We start from the raw sequence: 22,077 nt of genomic DNA on the forward strand, positions 1-22,077 counted from the left end.
AACCTGGGTCATTCTGTGATTCTCTGACCACGGGGTCCCCAACACACAAAAAGTGTGAAAATGTTGAAATGGGCCCGGAGGAGGGCCATGAAGCTAAGGAGTGGACTGGAGCACCTCTCCTACAACAAGGCTGATGGAGCTGGGCTTGTTCAGTGTGGAGAAGGCTGCAAGAAAGACATCACTGCAGCCTTCCAGTACTTAAAGGGAGCATATAAGCAGGAGGGAGACTGACTTTTTACATGGTTTGATAGTGACAGGACAAGGAAGAACAGGTTTAAACTAGCGGGAATATTTAGATTGGATGTCTGGGGAAAATGTTTTACAGAGGGCAGTGAGGTGCTGGCATGGGCCATCCTGAGAAGCTGTGAATGCCCCATCCCTGCAGGTGTTGAAGGCCAGGTTAGATGGGCCCTCAGCAGCTTGAGCTGGTGGTGGCAACCCTCCTACCCGTGGCGGGAGGTCAGAACTGTATGGTCTGTGAGACCCTTCCAACCCAAGTCTTTCTATTACACTGTGGTATCACCAGCAGGCATCAGAAATAGGTAGCACTTAGTGAAAGTAATTCCTGTGTCACTGAAAAGTAACTGAAGCTCTTAAAAACAGAGGAGACTGGATGAACTAGAAAAGGTTTATTAATATAATTATGTTAACATGTAAAAAAATAAAAGAATTAAAAGGTGCATTAAATCACACTTATAGGCAGTAGCAGCGTTTAACAGCAAGATTATTTTTTAAAGGCACTCCTAGTCTTGTTAGAGAAGAGTAAGGCACGAGCAAGTTTACTTTGCAGTTGACCTATCTCCACACATCACACTTTCCCTTTTTTTACACACATCTCCTGATTATTTTATGTCATTAGCAGCAGTGACAGTTGTTCCTCCTCCAGAGCTTTTAAGTTCTACTTAACATGTAAACATTAAAAATAATTAACAGTTCATGAAAAAACTTACTGCATCCAGTGCTCTATTGCACTACATATTCATGTTACCATTTATTAGTAGGTCCAGGATATTTTTTGACCATATTTAGGACTTCATAGAGATAGTATAGTTCAAATGAAGATAAAAGCCACACATCTTTTTCTCTATGTAAACAATCAAATGAAAGAATTTAGTTTTTGTTAGATAAAACTGCAATGATAAGAGATGGGTTTCACAGTAACCTGTTCACAGAAACATGGTTTGTTCCTTTACATGGTGTACATTCAAGGATTAAAACAGAGAGCTTAATGTTAGTGCAATAGCTTCAGTTCTCTATCTCATAAATGACTTGGAACTTGAGTTATACACCTGAAGAACTGCCAAATGACCGACTACTTATTTTCTTATAAAAAATAATCACCTCGACAGAACTATTTAAAGAGCTTTTTCATATCACAAAATAGTTCAATCAGATAAAAAGTAGGATATGAAATATATGAATATATGAAAAATACTTATTCGAATTTAGGCTCTGCATCAAAGATATCCTGAAATAAAAGAATGAGAATGCACTTGAGGAAATAAGAGAACAGAAAAAGGAAAACTCTGGTCAGTTTTGAAGGAATCTTCTATCTGACATTGAACTTAGGCAGCAAAGGAAACTCTGACCAACACATACTGTGTAGGCCTTTCACAGTTGTTACACACGCTAATAAAATAATAGCTTCTGCTGGCTTTTGCAATAATGAAGTATCAACGATAAAGTAAAATGTTTCTGATTTCATAGGATACTCTCTTTTCTCTCCCCTAACCATTTATTAATACAACATCCCAATGTCCTACATGTTTTAAGATAACAGAAGTTAGCATTTCTAGCCACCTGAAAAATACACTGTTATGATGAACATTTAGATGGAATGCTAAATGTTTAAAACTTACATGAACTTTCTCTGGCTTGTTATAAAACTGATAAAAACCGAGTATACAAATTCCAGCAGTTGGTGTATTAATAGAAATTTTAAAAACAAAACAAAAAACCAGGAACAGTGAAAAATAAATTACCGCTTTAGATTATTAAATCCTGAGGAATGTAGGATGATACTGCTGTGTAATACATGCAGCATTTTATACACATACAGCATTTATACATGAATTGTGTCCCTTTAAAAATCTATTCTCTGTAAGTATAGATAGCTTTTTTCATTACAGAAATACAAAAGAGGACTCAACAGAAATTAATAACAAATTCTTCCAGTGTCCAACACTACACAGGCTGGCAAGATCACTTTTCTGAAAATAAAAATCTCCTAGACATCTCCTAGGCTAAGGTCCAAAGCACCCTTAAACCACACAGCAGGTATTTCTAAGTTCTCAATCCATGAAGAATAATACACTTCACCCTTCAAGACAGATACTGCAGCCAGCAAAGAGCTGTTGACCTCCGCAGCAATGTACAACAGAAATTAAGAGTTCGCATTACTGAGTTGCTTATAGCTTATCTGCAGACAACATCTCTTTGAAGAAAGAAAATCAACATTTTTTCCTCTCTTACCATTTCCTCCTGATTCACACTCTCCTTTGAATACGTACATGGCATTTTCCTCATCTACTCATTTACTGTGTCAATTAGCACAAAAAGGGAAATTGCACAAGCAGCATAAAAATAACAAATGTTTCAGTAGTGATGACTAATTCATTATTTGACTGTGTGATCTTAGCAGCACAAACTTACAAAACAGCCATTTCCCTGAGAATCAATTAGAAAAGCAGCCCCCTACTTGTAAATTAGGCCTGTATTCATACTTCTGCATCTAGTCTACCCCATCTATATTCTGTTCTACTGTAATTACTTGGCTTTGTATCTTATCATCTTGACAAGCCAAGATAAAATAACTAAGCATAAGGATTCTGGACTGCATTAATTAATAAGTTGTCTTCCAAGATTTAACAGGAGCTGTATCAATATCTGATATACAGTGTAAAACTACTGGCATGCAGCTTTACCAGTTACAAACGTAGAAATCATTAGTCTCCTTGGACATACATATTGATATACTCCAGTTAGTATAAAAGTGCAGTCAATGTAATTCTGCTCTGAATAGACATTCTGCTTTAATTTACTATGATTTCAAGTTTACAAGAAAGATTTCATATCAAATTTATTTCCACTTCCAGTCTTCAGGAATTGATAAAATACTCTCAAAAGGTTATTCACGGGCAACCAGAGAAATGCTCTGGAGATAATCTGCAGATGCCATTATGAAGTCAGTCCATTCCTTGGCTAGCTCTTCAAAGGAACCTCCTTGCCCCCCATATTCCTGTGGAAGAATGCTGACTGGAAAGTGTTCAGTCAGACTCTGCAAGTAGTTACTTCCATGCATATACACCTAAAACAAAATGTGAGAAGCATTTACTTCAGTATGAATGATTGACTCTTGAGTAAAAACAGACAGCAAATAAATGCAATACAAGCACTTAAGTCTCTGGATTGGCTGCACTAAACACTAATATGTTCACAGTGAGCTCCTTCAGTAAGGCAGAAAGTACATTTTAAGTCCAAAACTCACTACACCAATATAGCTAAAATAATCTGTACCAGGGGGGCTGGGGCTTGGTCTTGTCCTGACGTGTGTCATGTAGTATTCAGCACCTGGCCATTACTATCTGGTCCTGCTAAGCACATTTGAAGATAACATTACGTACAAGGTATGTAGGTTCAAACAGGTGCCAAGGGAGACATTCTGAAGAATCTGTACTTACATTACAGACTTACATTACAGTCCACATAATTCAGTTCAAATTAAATTAGATCCTGGACTGCTTTCCTCCAGCTTAACCTTTTAATTCTGTAGTTTTGGTTGCTATTTTCCTGCTTTATTAGAGCTAACTTGAAGCCTTCTTCATATTGCTTTTGGTCAAAAACTTTTATAGGTTTCTTACTAACAGTTGACAAGAATTTTCTGATTATTAACACCATTAGTTGACAATTTCTCACAGTCATTTGTAGACAAGTACCTAGAGATCTGGGGCCTATTTCTCGCTAATTCTGCGGAAGATACGCTGTGTGATCTTAAGCAAGTTATTTAACCCTCCGTTACAGTATATTTTAGAGTAGTGACAACAGCAACTCCTACGTTATTGATAACTGCAGATGTTTTACAGCTAGATTACAGAGGGCAGTAGAGTACTAAAACAATGATTTATTCTCTTCAAAGTTCAGATCCTAAGGGAAGTGTTGCAGACGTTTGTTTAGGGGTTTTGTGGTAGAAATAAATGTTTGTGTGCACTCACCCGCTGCTTTATTTTTTCAGTGAGAAAAGGCTTAATTAGAGCGAAGACTGGGTGGAACAATAAAGGCTCATTAATCAAGTGGATACCTCGAACTTTTAGTGGAAAGGAATCCTGTCAAGACACATGAAAAACAGCATGAGAAAAAGGAATTATTGAAAAGATTCTCTCATGAAGGACAAGTCTGAAACTATCTAAGGCCACAGGTATTCCTCCTGGCCTTGCTAATTCTTGCACTGTGGAATACACTTAGTTTACACTGATTAGGAAAACACATTTTGTTCTTCTCATTAGTAGGGGGAAAAAATAACAAGGAAAGGCTGACTATAAAAACAACAAATTGCACACAAAAAATACACACCAAGCTTTACCTCAGCTTTTCTTCTGAGGTACAGTTCTTCATAGCAAAGATCCTGCTGCTCCTTTACCAAAAAAGCTATCTAGACACGTGTTTTTACTGGCAACTCCCACAGCCCAGAGATATATATATATATATATATAGATATAGATATAAAAACAGCAAATTCAGTGGTTTATATTTGTAAGTTAAATAAATTATATTTATTTAAGTAAGGAGTCTTAAAATTAGTGAATTTGCCCAAGCCTGAAGTTCAGCTTTACAGAAAGATTATTGTTATAGTCATAGAATGATTTGGGTTGGAAGGGACCTTTAAAATCATCCAGTTCCAATCCTCCTGCTATAGGCAGGGATAAACCCTATAATAAAAGTTGTATCTCCTATACGCCTTCATAATTTAAAATACTACTAGTTGGGTTTGAGTTTCATATAGAGGTCCCACAACTTCTCAACCTGCAAGGAAATAATGACAGTGTACAAAGACAGTATTATGCAATGGGGAAGAATAACTCCTGTTAAATCCCACCTGATACTACTATGCTGCAACTGGTGTTTATAAAAATGGCTATATCGTAACAGTCTTCTATGGATAAGAAAAAAACCCACACACATTTCTTAAGTGCAAATCCTATTAGATGTTAATGTATGATAAAGACCTTAATTCTGTCAGATTTTAGGTTTACTGCACATTATTATCATTTGTTTAAAGCCTAATCCTTCACAGAAGGATTTGGTTTTGCCTCAAGGTAACTGACACAATGTCACCTACTGATGTTACTATACTTTCTATTCTGTTTTACATTTATTCCCTTTCTTTTAGTCTGTTCCTCCACACAAGATAGCAATCTGCAAGAAAGACACATTTCACAAGAAAAACATAGGGTAAAAACCAAGGTTCCTAAATTTTTACTTAGAAGCATATTGATCAACACTAAAAACAACCTCTAGATGAAACATACAAACCCACACCTAGAATGATGAAAAGGATCCAAAAAAGAAAGAAAATAAAAAGGAAGACAAATCAATTGAGCTTATTCCTCATCTAAGAAAACAGCATTTGAAATGCAATCTTTCTTTTTTTTTCTGTCTTTTTTTCAATTGCTATAAGAAACATTTAGAAGCTTGAAAAACATACAACAAACCCGTAACAAGATGGAATCATTTTATTCAAAGAATATCCTCATTTGAGGTAATGGATTGAAACCTTCAGATTTAATTGCAAATCCTATTCTATTTCCTTTCTACTCTCAATTTCAGAGTTATAAAATTACTAACAACTTGTTTACTACCTCAGAAATCAGCAGAAACATTCTCTCAACTGTTGTTCTCATGGAATTGGCCCAGGATCATATAAACATCAGTATTTTTCTTATTCTAGATGAAAAAAAAAACCAAACAAAAAACAAACAAAACAACAACAAACAAACAAACAAAAAACTGAAATACTCATTGGTTTCCTTGAAGTTCTACAGCAGGGATCAAGAAGAGCTGATGAAATTCTGATGCTATCAGCTTGCTGACTAAGCTCTGAATTACCCTCAGATATAAACCTTGCCAAACCAGAGTGAGAGATAATCTCCCCAGCTTATTTCTACATCATAGGTTAACAGTTTATCATTACTGATTTTCAGCTTAACTTCTGAAGGAAGGTAGGATAATATGACAACAGTGTAACCTGCCTGCCAATTCTCTGTCTCTTTCCTCTCTTTTTGTACAAATTGATTGGCAAAATTCAACTCAATTTGACAGAAAGGAAAAAGTCTTAGAGGTGAGGTAACAATGAGTTGCACAAAATAACTCGTTATTGGGAAACACAAGCAAAACAAATGCCACATGCTGTTGGGAACAGATGGATGGTCTTGGCACTATCATCTATACTTGCTGACAAGTAGTAACCACTTGGCCTGAACTGAACTTAGAACACCCTGTTTTTCATCTTCTCTAAGTCTCAAGGAAAAGAAAAAAAATCTTTGAACAGATCCTTACAGAAGTAGGCTTTATCTGCTTAAGAAATTCTTGCATTGTAACAAGTCAGTGGAATTTTAATAAGACATCAGAGGTTAAAGGGCATTTGCTGCTATACAACAACAGACTTTAAGTCAAACTGAGCATAACATATGCAGGAGTTATCTGACTTTTTGTGGATATATGATTTAGTTCTTTCAAACTGTATGACCTCTAAAAAGGGCTATAGAAGGAAAAACTACCATAACTTAAGATGGAAGAAAAATAGGGAGTTACAACAATGAAGAAGCATAAAGCAGTATGTTTAACTTACTGTGAGCACAGCAGCAATTTTCTTGGCCACTGCTGGACTGATTTGAAATGCATGAGCAAATCGCCACCCTTGAAGATCAAAGATAGTCTTGACTCCATTCCTCTGAGTCTCAATCTCCTTTACAATGAGTTCAGATGTGATCAGACTCACACGAAACACATCGTATGCCGTAAATGACGTGGGATCCCATTGTCCTGAGGGTTAAGTACATCGCACTGCATTACCACAAACATACAGCACACATCTTTACTCTCACTTCCTACTGCTTCTCAGGGATAAGTAATACATTGCACGTACAACAATAGCCTACAGTACAAGGTTTTGCCACAAACATCTTAAGACAATACCAATCCCATTAGCAGAAACCAAGGGGAAGCATGGTATAGCTCGAAGGGGCTAATCATTGGCAATGCGCTGCAGGAACTCCAGAAGGAAACCACATATCATCAACCCACATGATTTTGCTTCAGTACAGTAATAATGCCAAGCCTCAGTGAATTCCATTTGCTTTCTTGAGACCTGAGCAAAGAATTGCATGGGATGAGCCTTCACGTTGGGCACAATCAGAAAGCACAGCTTTGCAAAGAAAAGCATTTTACTCTACTAAACCAGCCAATATTAAAACAATTATTTGAAAGATGGTAAAAATCATTTCTCTTTCCAAAATAACCACAAAAAATATGGCAATGTGATTTTTAAATTATTATTTTTAGGACTTTAGGGAGTACATAGTACATACGTCAAAACAAACAAGGTATTTGGGGCATAATTTATACAGGGTTCTTCAGCTACATCTGAATGGTGAAAACTCAATGAACACATTTGCATCTAAGCTAGATGTTGGTACATGACAAGGTGTACATGTTTTTTCTACTCTTTCTCCCATCTGTACTCCATCTCCACCACAGTCAGAACATACATTTTATAATTCCCATGGAAACAAAATTACTGTTTGGAAACTTGAAACCTATTGTAACATATTGTAAGCTTTAGTAGTTTTTTTATGCAAACAAGAATTCTACTTAACAGACAAACTTCAGAAAAGAATGAATGCATAACTTTAGACATACTAGTTATGAATCAAATGGTGTAACTATTACTGCTCAATAAATACATTTATGTTAACCCAAATGTATTTGTAATAGGGGAGAACAATTACTATCTTTCTAGTTAAGAGATTCTCATATTACATTCCATTTTATCAACTCCTGGTGTTACACCCATTAGATACTTCTATTTTGCTGCTGAAATTGTGATAGTTTACAAACAACCAACCAAACAAAAAGAATTAGTACAAGAACCACGTATGAAATGGGTCCAAGAAATATCATCACTCACCAATTCTGTATATTAGGACTTTGCTTCCAGACGGGTCTCTTGATCTCAAGACTCCAAGATAGTTAGCACGCAATAGACCAAGGACAGAAAATGGCTGCAAGTCTGCACTTATTTCTGGGCATTCCATTCTCCACTTCTGGTAGTTCTTCAATAACTGGAAAAAAAATAAGCGTGTCAGATATCCATCAGGTATTACATAAAAAAAAAAAAAACACAGATAAAACCACAGTTTCGATATGTGGTCACAGCCAGAGGTTTAATTCATTAAATTAGTTGTCATTTCATTTTGTATTCAAAGCAAATTGCTCAGAGAAGCAGAAGGCTGCTATACTTGATCAAATCAGTGAGTTGTTATGTACTTAGAATCATCAGCTCATTAATGGAATACAGATCCTACTTTGTGTCAGAAAAGAAAACTGGGCTATACAGAAATCACCAGTAGTTTCAACTTTCAAAGCATTAAAAATATAATAATAGAACAGAGTTCTCGGGTTACATTTAGGATTATTCAGATTAATAACTCATAGGATTCCTTCAAATTTTGGAAAACTTGGAAAATATGTACAGTTGATAATGATTTCATTTTACCATTTGACATACATATGGTCATCAGCATATCTGAAGCACATTTTCAAAGTCCCTCCTACTCCTTAGATAAGGCAAAATACAAGCGTATAATGTGTAAGGCGTGTAATCCTTCTCTCCCATTATCTATTAGGCAATTTTCCTCCCTCAGAATGGAAATAATGTTAACCTGTTTTACTAAAAGAGAGGTTGTGTCCATTGTCACGAACACAACTGCCCTCATTCCTAAGGCTGGAAGGAATCAACATATGCTAGCACTAATGAAGGATGGGGAGGACTGTATGTTGAATCGGAATGGTCTAACTCTTAAGGAACAGTCAGTTAAAGGAGTTTCTTTCTGAGGAGACATCTAGCTAGCAGAATTACAGATAATATTGTGAGATGTTATTGTAGGTAGAGATGGATCATTAAAAATTAAATCATTGACATGGTAGTTCCAAACTCTAATTACAGTTTATCTTTTAAAATAAAGAAGTTAACTGGTGGTGGAGAAAAGGAGTAGCAATGATCTGCAACTGAAGTTATTTATGACATTCTGAATAGGTAAGTAGGAATCTATGCAAGATTGTCTTCTATTCACCAGTTAGCATCTCCCTCTGCTCTACCACTTGTGCTAAGCCGTCCAGCACTGAGCTTGGAGGACAGAGGGGTAGCTCTGGCTATCAAAGCTTGTATTTTCTATTCAGATGTCCTAGAAAACTACAGTTTGGACTCCTATCATTTTCAAAGGAGCTAAGTGAATCAGAATTTTTCAGTACTTTGTACCACAAGAAAAGAAAATCAAAGGTTTAAAATCTTAAGGTAGAATAGACAGGCTACTCTTTCAAACTGTTACATTCAATATTAAAAGCAATCTGATCCTCAGTATAGTTTCACAAATTAAATATGCTCACAGAAATGAAAACATCAGCCAACTCTCCTTTATTTCTGTTAATTCATATTTACTGATTTCTAAATTATACCACATTCCGTAACAGAAGCACTACAATTAAAAGAACTGTCAGCTCCAATTAATAAAACCTTTAATAAAACCCTCAAACTTCCCATATGTATGCACTGATCATTTTCTTTGTAGAGAGAATGGCTGGAAGGAACCTCAGTGGATACCAAATTCATCCCTTGGAATGTATCAGCTATGTTGGTTAATCACAAAATCACAGGGGTTGGAAGGGAACTCCAGAGATCATCGAGTCCAACCTCTCACCAAAGAAGGATCCCTACACCAGGTTGCACACGTAGGCGTCCAGGCGGGTAATGCTAAACCTAAGATTTACCGTCGCATACCTCATAACTTGTTCATGTTACACAATTAACATTAGTAATATTTTCTAACTCTTTATTTTCAAATTTCTTATATTGTTTCATACAAACATACAATTCTTCCTCAGCTTAAGAGTATTCTTAGACAAAACTGCCAAGATGTTGTTTGTTAAAATAATTTACTTAGAAGTAGATGGTGCAATGATCAGCAATTAACTGTATAATTTCTAGAAACATTGCCTGTAAGTATGTACTTGTAGACACAAAACCAGGACGGTCCATCTGCCATACCAGAATCCCATCTGACTTGGAAATAAGCCAGCTGATAAAAGCCTTACTCTAGACTGTACACTGTAAACAGAAACACTTAACTGCTAACGTATTTCACTAAAAGTCTTTTGACCTCATAAAATTAAGCTAACGTAAACAAACAGAGCAGGAAGTGAAGGAAACCGAGTTAATCTGTGGAATAGAAATTCACTGATTGCAAAGATAGGCCAGAAGAGGTACTACAATTATCTCACTCTGCTGGAATTTGACTCCTTACAAAGGGCACTGTGGAACAATCCCAAACACTGTGCCAACCAGACAGCACTGTTTACATACTGTGTTATTTATCTTCATCTTTCCAAAACAGACAGTTAAACAGCAGCAAAAAAAAAAACAAACAACCACACAAACAACCACAAGAGTGCTATCCAAATATCTGCTGCTTCATAGCTTGTCCCTTCTAACATCAGGTGTACCCCATCATAATGAACCAACTTAACAATCATATTAATATTTTAAGCAGTTGTTTGAAGAGCTGCTTGCCGAAATCAAGATGAGAATAAATATAGGTTCATTCAATCCCCTGAATAATCTCAGCTTTTAGTTAGTTTCTTCTTTTCATAAACATTAACACTTCCCTAGACAGAAACATCGAAACCTCTATTTCTAGACCTGAGTAGGAAGGGAATAGTGTTCACAGCCTTCAACACAATAAGAATACTTAAAAAAACATAAATTACCTACTGACTGCCCATGATTGAATAAACACACAGTTAGAGCACTTATGACACCCTCTAAGCATGATACTTTTTACACAGACACATCTAAGCTCCACACGTTCTTCCCTTTTCCAGAAAGCCACAAAGTGCTCAAGTGAATAGTTCTCACGTCAAAAACTATTCGGCCTGATTACCTGAAATGATGATTCAGTTCTGAAATAAAGGTCAGCATTAGATAACTTTCCATAACATTCACAGCTAATTTGGAGACATTTTCAGTGAACAGCCACTTTCTCAGCTGCTGGACATTCTCAAGTCATACAGAGCCACTTATATGAGCAATTCTTAAACATAACCGAATACAAAAATTAACAGTGGATTTTACAGTTTTAGTTTATTTTAAAAATTCCTAGAAGAACATTGCTTAAATACAGGAATTTATATGGAATATTTAAAACATAGGACAATTGGGGTTTTGTTTTGTTCTGTTTTTAGTTAAGATAGCAAAGGAAAGTGTCAGTTTTGTTCATAATAAGCAGCCTGAGTACAGAATGTAAATGTAATATAATCAGGAGAAAGGGGAGCACTCATTACAATCAAAATGACTCATACATTTACAAGAAAAAACAGCTCTATATAATTACCTGTGTACACTTAAATATCTGTGAAGCATCTGAAAACAGACACGAAATAACTTGATGAGCAAAGCTGGATGAAAAACTCCATTGTCTGGAGTTAAGCATCAAGAGATTTCTCCCCAGGTCTTAGAAGATAGTTCCAGATTCTTAACGTCAGAGATGTTATTGATTAATCCACATCTCACGTGATATAAAACAAATGAAAGTGAACTCAGTAGTTGGACTAGAAAACAATGTTTGCTATAAAAACTGATGTACATCTACATGAAAACCAATTATTTTTCCTGATTGATAACCATATTAACAAAGGTGCAAGACAGGATTAAGTTTGTGTGTATACACATATACTCACACCTTGATGCTGGTGTTTCATTGTTGCATTTTTACTGAATTTAAATGCCTTCATTCTTTGCCTAAAAGTATCCACTTAAGTACAAGACAGTACAGGAGAGGGGCTGCTATTTCTCTGTATTTCACATACCACTACTGAATCCAAGCATCAGCAGTTTTGATCAAGAAAGCCAAACATACCCACACAGCTGGCACATTAAAAAGGACTAAACCCATTGCTTTAACTCAATTAATGGTGACCCAGCGCACTGCTTCTCAGTTTGAAACTTTTGCAGTATTAACATCTGATCCGTGCTTTTATCTCTCACAGGGATTGCAAAGGCAGAAGTGAAAGAGGCTGCAACAATACAACACCATTCCTCCTCAGTGGTATTTTTTGGGGGATGTAAGCCCTGACAGGGCTGTTTCACTGGACAGGAAAATGCCTTACTGGCATATTCAGGTCTTTATATGTTATTTCACAGTTGTTGTTAGCCCATGTCAAAGGACCTTCCGCACACTCCCAAAGACAAATCTCTGACAGGATTTCACAAAGGTTTTAAGGATTACACACATTCTCACTGATAACATTCACACATTTGAAATCCTATAGTAGAAAACATTTGCTTAAATTCACCTCTTCTTCCAGGAGTCTGTACTTAAGTGATCAGGGCTCCCGCATTCCTTTCCAGCCACTTTCAAAGGTAAGGAATTTGTACAAACCTTTCCTGTGATCCAAAATTCAGGAAAATAATTTTCTTCTACTGCAAGAACAGTCTGCTGCTGAGCTTACTTAAATATATCATTGGCTTCAAAACATACACATTTTCCAGTTCTTTGAGTTCTTCAGTTCCAACTAGCTACTTCAGTGGTGGATTTTTTTCTAACGATGATATGTAGAAATAGTTTAGTACTTTAAAGCAAGACTGGAATTGCTAGAAGAAAAATGTAAAAGATTTCTGTTCCACGATACGATTCCAAAATGGAATCACCATCTAACTGATTATTTTCTGGAAGATTTCCAAATGTTGATAAACAAACTCCTAGGAGGCCAATAATATGAGTTAATATGAGTTACATATTAACCTGGCATGCATCATGAAAGAGTCTGGTCAGTAACCAAACTCATAATTCATATATAAGGCTAAGTATAAGCCCATAGTAAGAAGGATGGCGGAGAAATCTTCCATTCTTTTGGTCACAGGCACTGCTGAGCCACAGACTCTGATCATCCCTTACCTGTTCTACAAGTAGGATCATCACTTACCTGTTCTACAAGTACCATGCAGTAGTGCCATTTTCCAGATGGGGAAAATCAGGTTGCACCAGACTGGACTCTGAGCTGAGAGGGGATATGTACTCAGGTGGGGAGGGTCACCTACCATCTAAGACAGAAGACAGGAGGGCACTGTCCAGGATGATACAAAAACGTAACCTCATCCCATGAGGTCTCATTTGGGTTCAATGAATCTTTTTTTTTTTTTAAAGTCACCACAGACTTTTACACAGTAATCCTCTTGGACTCTTCTAGAATACACTGATTGCAGATAAACACGTTCCTCTATTTATTTATTTATTGTCTTCTTCCCACACTGTTTCCAAAGAGCTAGAAATCAATGTCAGCTGACATGCAGAACATTATGTAAACAAAAGAAATCTGAGGTGGAGAGATTCAACACATGACTTTCCTGAACACTGAAAACTCTTAGAACACAGAAGTATCCAAACAAGCATTTTAGAGTTAGCAATAAATACAGACCCAGAAATTCCAAAGAGATTCTAAAATGCCTTGATTCTTCCACAGTAGGGCCCAAGCCCTAGAGAGCTGATTCACACAGAGTGTAAGAAATGAAAATACACTGCTCTGTAGACTCCATCTCTAAACCTGGCTTAGACACCACACTCTTAAAGACTAGTCACAGAATCACAGAAGGGACCCACAAAGATCACCAGGCTCCACAACGGACCACACAAAATCAAACCCTATGTCTGAGGCCTTTGTCCAAACGCTCCTTGAACTCCATCAGTCTGGCACCAAGACCACTGCCCTGAGGAGCCTGTTCCAGGGCCTGGCCACACACTGGTGAAGAATCTTCCTAACATCCAGCCTGACTTTCCTCCCAGACCGTGCAGTCCAACCTACAGCACATCTAACAACTAATCACAAGAAACTGCAGAAAACTATGGGCCAAACTCTTGAGTGCCATTGCCATATCTACAGGATTATCAATTTCCAGGGCAGCAACACAAGCTGGAGAGTGGATCATCTACTTTTTGAAACATAGCAGTAAAGGACAGGGGGAAAAAAAGAAAAGAAAGGCACAGTCCTACAATTGCTACTACATCTGATATAAGCCATGTCACAAACTTAGAGCAACAGTAAGATGCATGAATAGCCAAAGGAATCTGTCTTGACTTGCTCATTATTCTGCTGAGATTTAAAGCTGTCACACAAACCTCAGGAGTCATAGGAAAAGAACATCAGATAGAATTAAAGCTAGTTACTATTATGAGCATCATTCTTTTTTACCACCCTGATGATGCAATATATTTACACGCAAACAGTCTTCAGTTATGCTGACACACAAAGCTGAACTTGGAAGACCGAGAGCATACAAAAGCAGAAAATGAAAGGTGAACTGTGTTGGGCAATGTTATATCAACACCATCAAGTTCCATTAAAACACAGCTTCCAGTTGGCACAAGCTTTTAACCTAGAAAGATTTGGAAATACTTTCTGCTGAGATGAATTAGTGGTTATTAATCTTTCTTGCAAAAAAGAAATGATAACAACCTGTACTTCTGACTGCAGAAAACAGGCACGCAATGTTTTATGGCAACAAGCCATACAACAGATAGGAATGGAACAAAACTCACCAAAGCCTGCTAAATTACCAAACTCTAAGAGAAATTTCACAGACAGAAACCTGCAGCAAAACTCAGAGACATATGAGTTACTAATGACCTGAGCAAGAAAAGCAAGGTAAGGATGCCCTTGGAAGGATGCTGTTAGCTGAGCTGTGACCTTACCGCAGGTACCAGAATCTTTGCCAGTGGGTTCGCACCAAGTTAGCAGCCTTGCGATGTCTCCGTGGCCTTGCTCTGCAGGTGTGCATGATGAACAACGCGCTATAGCCCAAATGCCCTGCTTGACCCATCTGGCAGCATACTTCACCCACTCGCACGCCCGCAGAGGGCTCCCAACACCCCCAGGAGCAACAGTGCCCACCCACATCTCCATTTCCGAGCTCACCCAGGGTCCTGGCAGCTGAAACAAGCACCCCGGTGTCCCGAGGTCTCCCGCTTCCCTCTTACCCTCCAGGCCAGATCCAGGTTGAAGTCTCTGGCTCGCAGGAACCTCACCAGGAAGGCGTCGCTGAGCTGCTGCGGCCAGCGCTGCCCGGGTTCTGCCTCCGCCCGCCGCCGCAGCTCGGCCACGGCCCCGCGTACCCGTGCCGAGTGATCGGGCAGCTCGTTCAGCCGCTGCGCCATGCCTGCCCCCAGCCCCATCAAGAGCCACCGAGCGGCAAAACACAGCCCTGCCCGGCTGCCTCCGCCCCCGGCGGGGCTTAACCCCTCCGCACCCTCCTGGGCGGAGAAGGGAGGAAAAACGGGCGGTCCCAGCTGGTCCGGTTGGCCTTGCCGCCTACCAAGTTAATCTTTTTTTATGTTATTGTATTTCAAAATGTTTATGTACTTCACCAGCGTTTAGATTTTTAGGCTTTAACACATGTCCTGTTCTTTTGTATTTCTTTTATTTTATTGCTTATCGCCCCATCCCTGTCCCCAGGGGGTGACATGGGATACCACCTTCTGATGGTGTCCCCGGGTGTTGAGTGCCTGCACCACCCACCTGATGCTGTCTCTGAGGGAAGAATAAAATCTTGGAGCACCCAATCACAAGCAGGAATCACAGAAACATCAAGGTTGGAAGAGACCACTAAGATCATCTAGTCCAATCTTTGACCCATCACCACCATTTCCACTACCCATGTCCCTCAGTGCCACATTTACACATTTCTTGAACACCTCCAGGGATGGTGATTCCACCACCTCCTTGGGCAGTCTGTTCCAATGCTTCACCACTCTTTCTGAGAAGAATTTTTGTCCTCATATCCAACCTGAACATCCTTTGGTGGAACTTGAGGCCATTCCCTCTCATTTTACCTGGGAGACTAACACACACCTCATCTCATCCTCCTTTCAGGAAGTTGTAGAGAGTGATGAGGTCTCCCTTGATTCTCCTCAAGGCTCAACAGCCCCAGCTCCCTCAGCCGCTCCCCAAAAGACTTGTACTCCAGAGCCTTTGGAGATTTGTTGTCCTTCTCCATTCATGCTCCAGGGCCTCAATGCCTTCCCTGTAGTGAGGGGCCCAAAACTGAATTGCTTGAAGTGCAGCCCAATGATGGAAATATATTCAGTCGTCAGGAGGAAGTTAATTCAACTTTGCTGCCCAGAAGTGAGCTCCAGTTAATGAAGATGAAGAGTTCACTGCTCCTAATGGTATTTTTATTATAGCCATTTCCTTTGATTAAGCTTCCTTTGAGATCACTTGCCCTACTTATGCTAAAAGCCTCACTCATTTAACATACCATTCATGAGGCCTATTAAAAAGCTTATGAAACTTTGTCCTGGGTTATCTTCCTATTCTCTGACTGTGTGCAGATATGCTTCATGTTTGCTTACTTTTTGATCATACCTGTTTGGACTGTTCCATACTGTTGAAATGTCTGCAGGCATCCCCCTCATTTTTCTGAATGCATACAAAGCTACTTAACAAAATTCAGGTGGGTAAAGAGGACCAAGAATTATCTTTCCAAAAAGGGGCTACAGCAGGAATTCAGGGAGACTGAACAGGAAATGAGCTTGCAGGAAAAAAAGTGTTGCAGCAAAAGGTACAAGCTCAGAAATGGAACTGAGGTGAGCAGGAGAATAGCAGGGAAGAGAAAGGTGCCAGGAAATATGGAGCCACCCAAGATCAAGAGGGAAAAGCAAGCTGGGAATATAGGAAGAAACAAAGAACAAGAAGAGGTCATACATTGCTTTTAAATGCCTTTTCCTAATTTTTGCGTGCTTATTTTTGTCACCTCAGTGGTCAGATGTGGCACTGAGGGATGTGCTTTAGTAGGCACAGTGGTGATGTGTTGACGGTTGGACTAAGATGATCTCAGCGGTCTTTTCCAACCTTGATGATTCTATGATTCTTACAACTTAGAGTTTGGCCCATAAAACATGAAAGGTGAGAAAACACACGTACCTCTTACTACATCCTTCAGCTATCAACTCATAACTTTTAACTAGGTCTTTCACAGTTCAGATTGCAGTGTTGGGTCTGTGTTTGACCAACATTTGTTTTACCACCAGTTTCAGTGATTTCCGATAAGACCGAGTTGCAAAAATATCTGCATGTTTAATGTTTCTATTAAATCCCATGAGTGAATGTGAGTCTATAGCACTAATTACAGCTCCTGCCTTTGACAGGGAAGATATATCATCACATGTTGAATACTTGACCTCTCACCTGAGTAATTAAAACCTGTTGTAAGAGAAGGTTTGTATGTTTTTGTTTTGTTTAATTACATCTGAAAAAGAGCTCAAGTGCTTGAAAGCTCTTAGTAAATTGCATGTGCCTGTTTGTAAACATTACCTTTGCAGTGTCCTTGGACTGATGATTACAAAGACTTTAAACTGTATCAGTATCTCTTAGAAGTTGGAATTCGGTATATTCCAGACACAATCAGGCTTTCCAAAGATAGCTGTAATTTGTACTCATTCAGTAGAAAACTCAAAGTCATATAAAGTCTGCACTGCACCTTTCACAGGTCTTCTGTGGCAAATGCTCAAGTGTTGCATAGCCAGCTATCTTAGACCGACTGTAAAATGCACAAGCAAAGTAGATAGGTATTTTACATATGTATACAGAAGGTGTTAAAAATGCCATCTTTCTGGAGGTTAAAGAATTCACCTCTATCTGCTTAACCTGATTTTTCTTTAGCTGTCCTCCCATGTGAAGATTTGCAGCACATCCCACAATTTCCCACCTAGTGGTACCAAAGATCCCACAAGCTCACCTGGAAAATGGGCAGTGCAGCTTTGGATGTGCTGCCACCATGATCCCTTGGCCCAGAAATGAAGGCTTGGGGCATACAGTAGTGCTGCAGGCAGACTTTAGGTTGTTCCAGAGATTTTCTAGCCATGATCTATGGCTCAAAAATCACTTTTCTTGTTTTTATTTATTTATTTATTTATTTTTAAATGGGACTTCACTACCTCAAAATCTACTAAAGCTCAAGGGAGATAAGACTTAATAGATGTTTAATGACCTACGTATTGCCCTGTGTCAGTTATTTTTCTGAATTACACCAAGATCAGATTCTTACTTGCATCTCAAATATCTCCCTTCCCTTACACTGTATATAAGGAAGTATGTATTAATACAAACTTCATACTATTATAAGAAAGGGTGTTTCTAAGTTTTTAAACATATCAGTAAGTTCATGGTTTTTTTTAAAGCCCTTTGCTTAAGTAAACTGAGGACAGGGCACAGGTTACAAGGATTCCAGTCTCATAACATGCTGCCTGTGTGTGAAATCCTAGAGCTACAGAACGAAATTGGTTGTGTATTTGTGTAGTACTCAGTACCGGGGAACCCTGATAGAGGTCCTGCCTAAAGTTCAGGGACTGGGAGATGTTATACTCTACAGTAATCTATAGCAAAACTCCTGAAGCAAATGAGAGAAGACAGATCAGCTCTGAAGCTCCATTTTCCATGCTCCTTTGTTGTTCTTTGTTTGGTTTTGTTTTGTTTTTAATCTCTGCCCTACAGTAGCAGTTATATTTTCTTTTGATGAACAGTATGGATAAATGTCTTCCACAGACACGTTTGAACAAGCATTAATAAACAATTTCTGTAAGAGTGAGATTAAAATTTGAACTTTAAGAGATGCCTGATCCCTGGATCAGATCCCAGAGATTTGATCCCTGGATTTGTTCAAGGTGAGGTTGGATGGGGCCCTGGGCAGCCTGGTCTAGTATTAGTTATGGAGATCAAGAGAAAAAAAAAAAAAAAAAAAAAAAAAAAAAAAGAGGGAAAAATGTATAGTATAAGCACAACCCAATCAAGTTTCATAATTCAGCTCTGTAAGACTGTAATCTTTGGTGTTTGAAAGAGATAATGAAAAGCACTGACAATGAGGAACTGGCAGTGTAACTCAAGGGCTGAGAACTGATGGGGAGACACTTTGATCCTGCTGCCTTGCTCTAACAAGAGTACGAATCACCTGCGCTGAACCATGTAGCAAAAGTGATGGTTTACATACTGCCAGATTTATTGGCATCCCTTCAGATTCTACACATATTGAGGAAGCAAGAATGGCTACAACAAGCTGTGCTACATGGTTAGGAGAACATGTATCACATTATATGTACTTGAAGAAATGGAAGAAAGAGCTATGTAGGTTCCCTTCACTCTGCCGTCTCTTCCCTTCTTCCACATAAATCTGTGCCTGTAATTGTTGGAAAAGATATTAGCCACATATCGATTAAAGAATTCAGGCTTTAATAGAGCTTTTTAGTGTTTTCTACCTATCCTTCATTTTTGGTTGAAGTTTGCCTAACTAATTTCAGTGTAAGAAAGAAAAGAAAAAAGACAAGACAAACTGGTAAACAGAGCAGCAAATTTCTCATTATTCCCTGGTCTGTGCATTTCACAACCTCCGTCTGTGACTGTGTGTTCAGTCTGGCTGGCTGCAGTGTCCCTGTGTCCCTGCCTGGGACCTATGCTCATGATTTTTTGGTGCTTTTTCAGCTTGTCAGTATTTCCACTGTATAAAGATAGAAGTGATAAAGATGTAAACTCAGGTTTCTGGAGCTGACAATCATTGAAAAACTGAGAGCAAAATCAGCAAGCAGAATCAATACAGTATGTATTTGTGCTTCCATATGCCTCGAAATTCTCCTTGCATCCATTATGGGCACACAGTTGTTGCCTTCAGCTGCCCTTTACGGGTTATGATTTGCTGTAGCAAGTTCTAATTTCCTTTGCCTTTACTGGCAAGTACTCACTAAAAGTATGTTGTTTCAAGGTGTGGTTCTCTGTTTCCTTGTACCTGCAGCTCTTGCAACTCCTTAGTTTTGTTGACTTATTGATCCTGTTTGTGGTGTGCAGCAGGATACACAAGGTAATAAATACAAGTCTTGGCACAGAAGCAGCATCTGCCCTGACTCAGCAGGTTTTTGCCTGAGAAGAGCTGGGTTCTTGAAAACTGAGTTTTTTAGCAGGGAGTTGGGCTCCTGACTCCAAGCACTGAAGGAGTGCCCAACTCAGAGTCTGCTCCAATTTCTGTTGCTAAAACATAGTCACTGGAGGAGAAGGGAATAAGCTGTTCATTGTTAATGCCCACTTGATGGTTAGAACATTGGCCAGGACTATAAGAATTCCAGGATAGGTTCCCTCCACCTGCTTCCAAATGCTTGCTTCCAAAAAAAAGTGCCTTAAATGCTATAAAACAGTACTGTCACAATACTGTACACACTGTCCCTTAGCCCTAGTACACATCTTTCATTAAGATTATATGTGTCCCAGTGTGTATAAGATGAACCTGACTGGGTAACAGAGTGACCAGAGGGACTCTGGCTCAGGATCTAGCTCCAAGAACTTTATACATACAGAAATATTCAGAAGGAGGGACTGTAGAGCAATTTTCTCATCATCCCAACCCTCTAGCCAGTTCCTTACCCAAAGAAGGGTATACCTGTCTAGGCCAGTTTCCTCAGGAGAATACTGTGAGAGACTGTGTCAAAGGCTTTGCTGAAGTCTAGGTAGACTACATCAAGGTCTTTTCCATCCATCGTTAATGATTTAACGATTCTATTTTAACAAGCAGTGCTAGGGTACACCAGGCCAAACAGAAGTTACCAAGCCACTGTCCTATTTGAAACAATGGGCATCCTCTCACCTAGACAAGCTCCAGACTGCCAAGATGTATGTGCTATAACCAGAATCAGGCTACTTTAATAAATGACTGTGTGGAATCTATGCCTCACTTATGTTATGCCTTAACTAACCCATTAACCAAAGCCTTCACATCTCTTTACAAATGAAAAACAAATGCAACAAGTAGGCTTCATCCCTACTGCTAACAAGGTCTCTGAGATGAGGTGGGTTACTGCCTCACTCTAAATGAATAAAAATAATTTTCTTCACATAGAATTTACCTTATCATGATGTGGATACTTTGGTAAAAATCAGCCATCAATAGAAGCTGTGACTTTTCTGGAAAATGGTTGATTATAGATGAGCATAACACTGATCAAAACTCTCTGTAAACATACTTCACAAATAAACTTTGGAGTCAATAGCTCTTCCTCTACTCTAACTTCCCTTCCTAGCACTGGATTAAAAACTAGTCTATGCTGCCTCCAGTTGGTTTTGTTTCAGCTGTTTAAGATGAGCAGTTGACAACCTTATTTCATTTTAATATCAGCTTCTCAGTTTACAGCTGGAGGTCAGTCATCTCTACTGTGTTTCATAGTGTACTTTTATTGAAAATACTCACTGCCCTGTTGGCATAAAGCTTAATGGGCCTAGGCATTAATAATTTATTTACAAAAGAACTTGCAAAGTTGTTAGATCCGGGACCTGTGGGTTCACTGCTTCCTCCTGGCACTGTACTGGTCCTGCTGGCTGGGCATGTGGGATTGAGATGAAGTACACCTGGAGGGTAGAAAATGGTACTCATGTGAACTAGGAGAAGACTGCTTTCCATCCACTGCTTGTGGCATGTCTCTAACCTGGATTGGAGAGCCTTGTACAGAGTAGTCACCAAGGTCAATTGGGCAACTCTTCAGTACAGGGGCCGTGCCTCTTATTTATTGATCAATTTATTTCTCTGCAGGATAGCAAAACTGTGGAGGAACAATATTTTAAAATTTCTGTTGATGTTATTTTCAGAGGAAATGCATGTTTTTCAAGAGTGGTTTTTTTTCAAAAGCTGTATTGAGAACCTACTGTTCGCTACATGACTCATTTTCAACAGGTGAAACTTACAAAGCCTGGTTTCCCTGGATCTGTGATTCAAGTTTGAACCATCTG

General features: G+C 38.7%; 1 protein-coding gene across 2 annotated transcripts; it reads right to left on the reverse strand.

Moving 5' to 3' along the window:
• Nucleotides 1-614: 614 nt before the first annotated feature.
• On the reverse strand, nt 615-15,535 carry TTPA (alpha tocopherol transfer protein). 2 transcript variants are annotated; one of them, XM_015855743.2, is made up of 5 exons: nt 15,300-15,535; nt 8,183-8,336; nt 6,845-7,038; nt 4,212-4,322; nt 615-3,307 (listed from the first exon to the last, which is right to left on the reverse strand). In XM_015855743.2, the coding sequence occupies exons 1-5, from the start codon at nt 15,492-15,494 to the stop codon at nt 3,128-3,130; spliced, it is 834 nt and encodes a 277-aa protein (XP_015711229.1). In that variant the 5' UTR covers nt 15,495-15,535; the 3' UTR covers nt 615-3,127. The 2 variants fall into 2 exon arrangements, with proteins under 2 accessions (XP_015711229.1, XP_015711230.1); XM_015855744.2 differs by lacking the exon at nt 15,300-15,535 and adding an exon at nt 11,661-11,774.
• Nucleotides 15,536-22,077: the final 6,542 nt, after the last annotated feature.

The sequence above is a fragment of the Coturnix japonica genome, chromosome 2 (assembly GCF_001577835.2).
Source record: "Coturnix japonica isolate 7356 chromosome 2, Coturnix japonica 2.1, whole genome shotgun sequence".
Taxonomy (NCBI): domain Eukaryota; kingdom Metazoa; phylum Chordata; class Aves; order Galliformes; family Phasianidae; genus Coturnix; species Coturnix japonica.

Excerpts from the sequence above, each read along its gene's own strand:
- TTPA (XM_015855743.2), bottom strand. The coding sequence starts at position 15,494 with ATGGGGCTGGGGGCAGGCATGGCGCAGCGGCTGAACGAGCTGCCCGAT. Across the intron at positions 8,337-15,299 it reads ACCTGGATCTGGCCTGGAGG|TTATTGAAGAACTACCAGAA; the intron begins GTAAGAGGGAAG and ends TTTTTTTTCCAG. Across the intron at positions 4,323-6,844 it reads AAATTGCTGCTGTGCTCACA|GATTCCTTTCCACTAAAAGT; the intron begins GTAAGTTAAACA and ends GTGTCTTGACAG.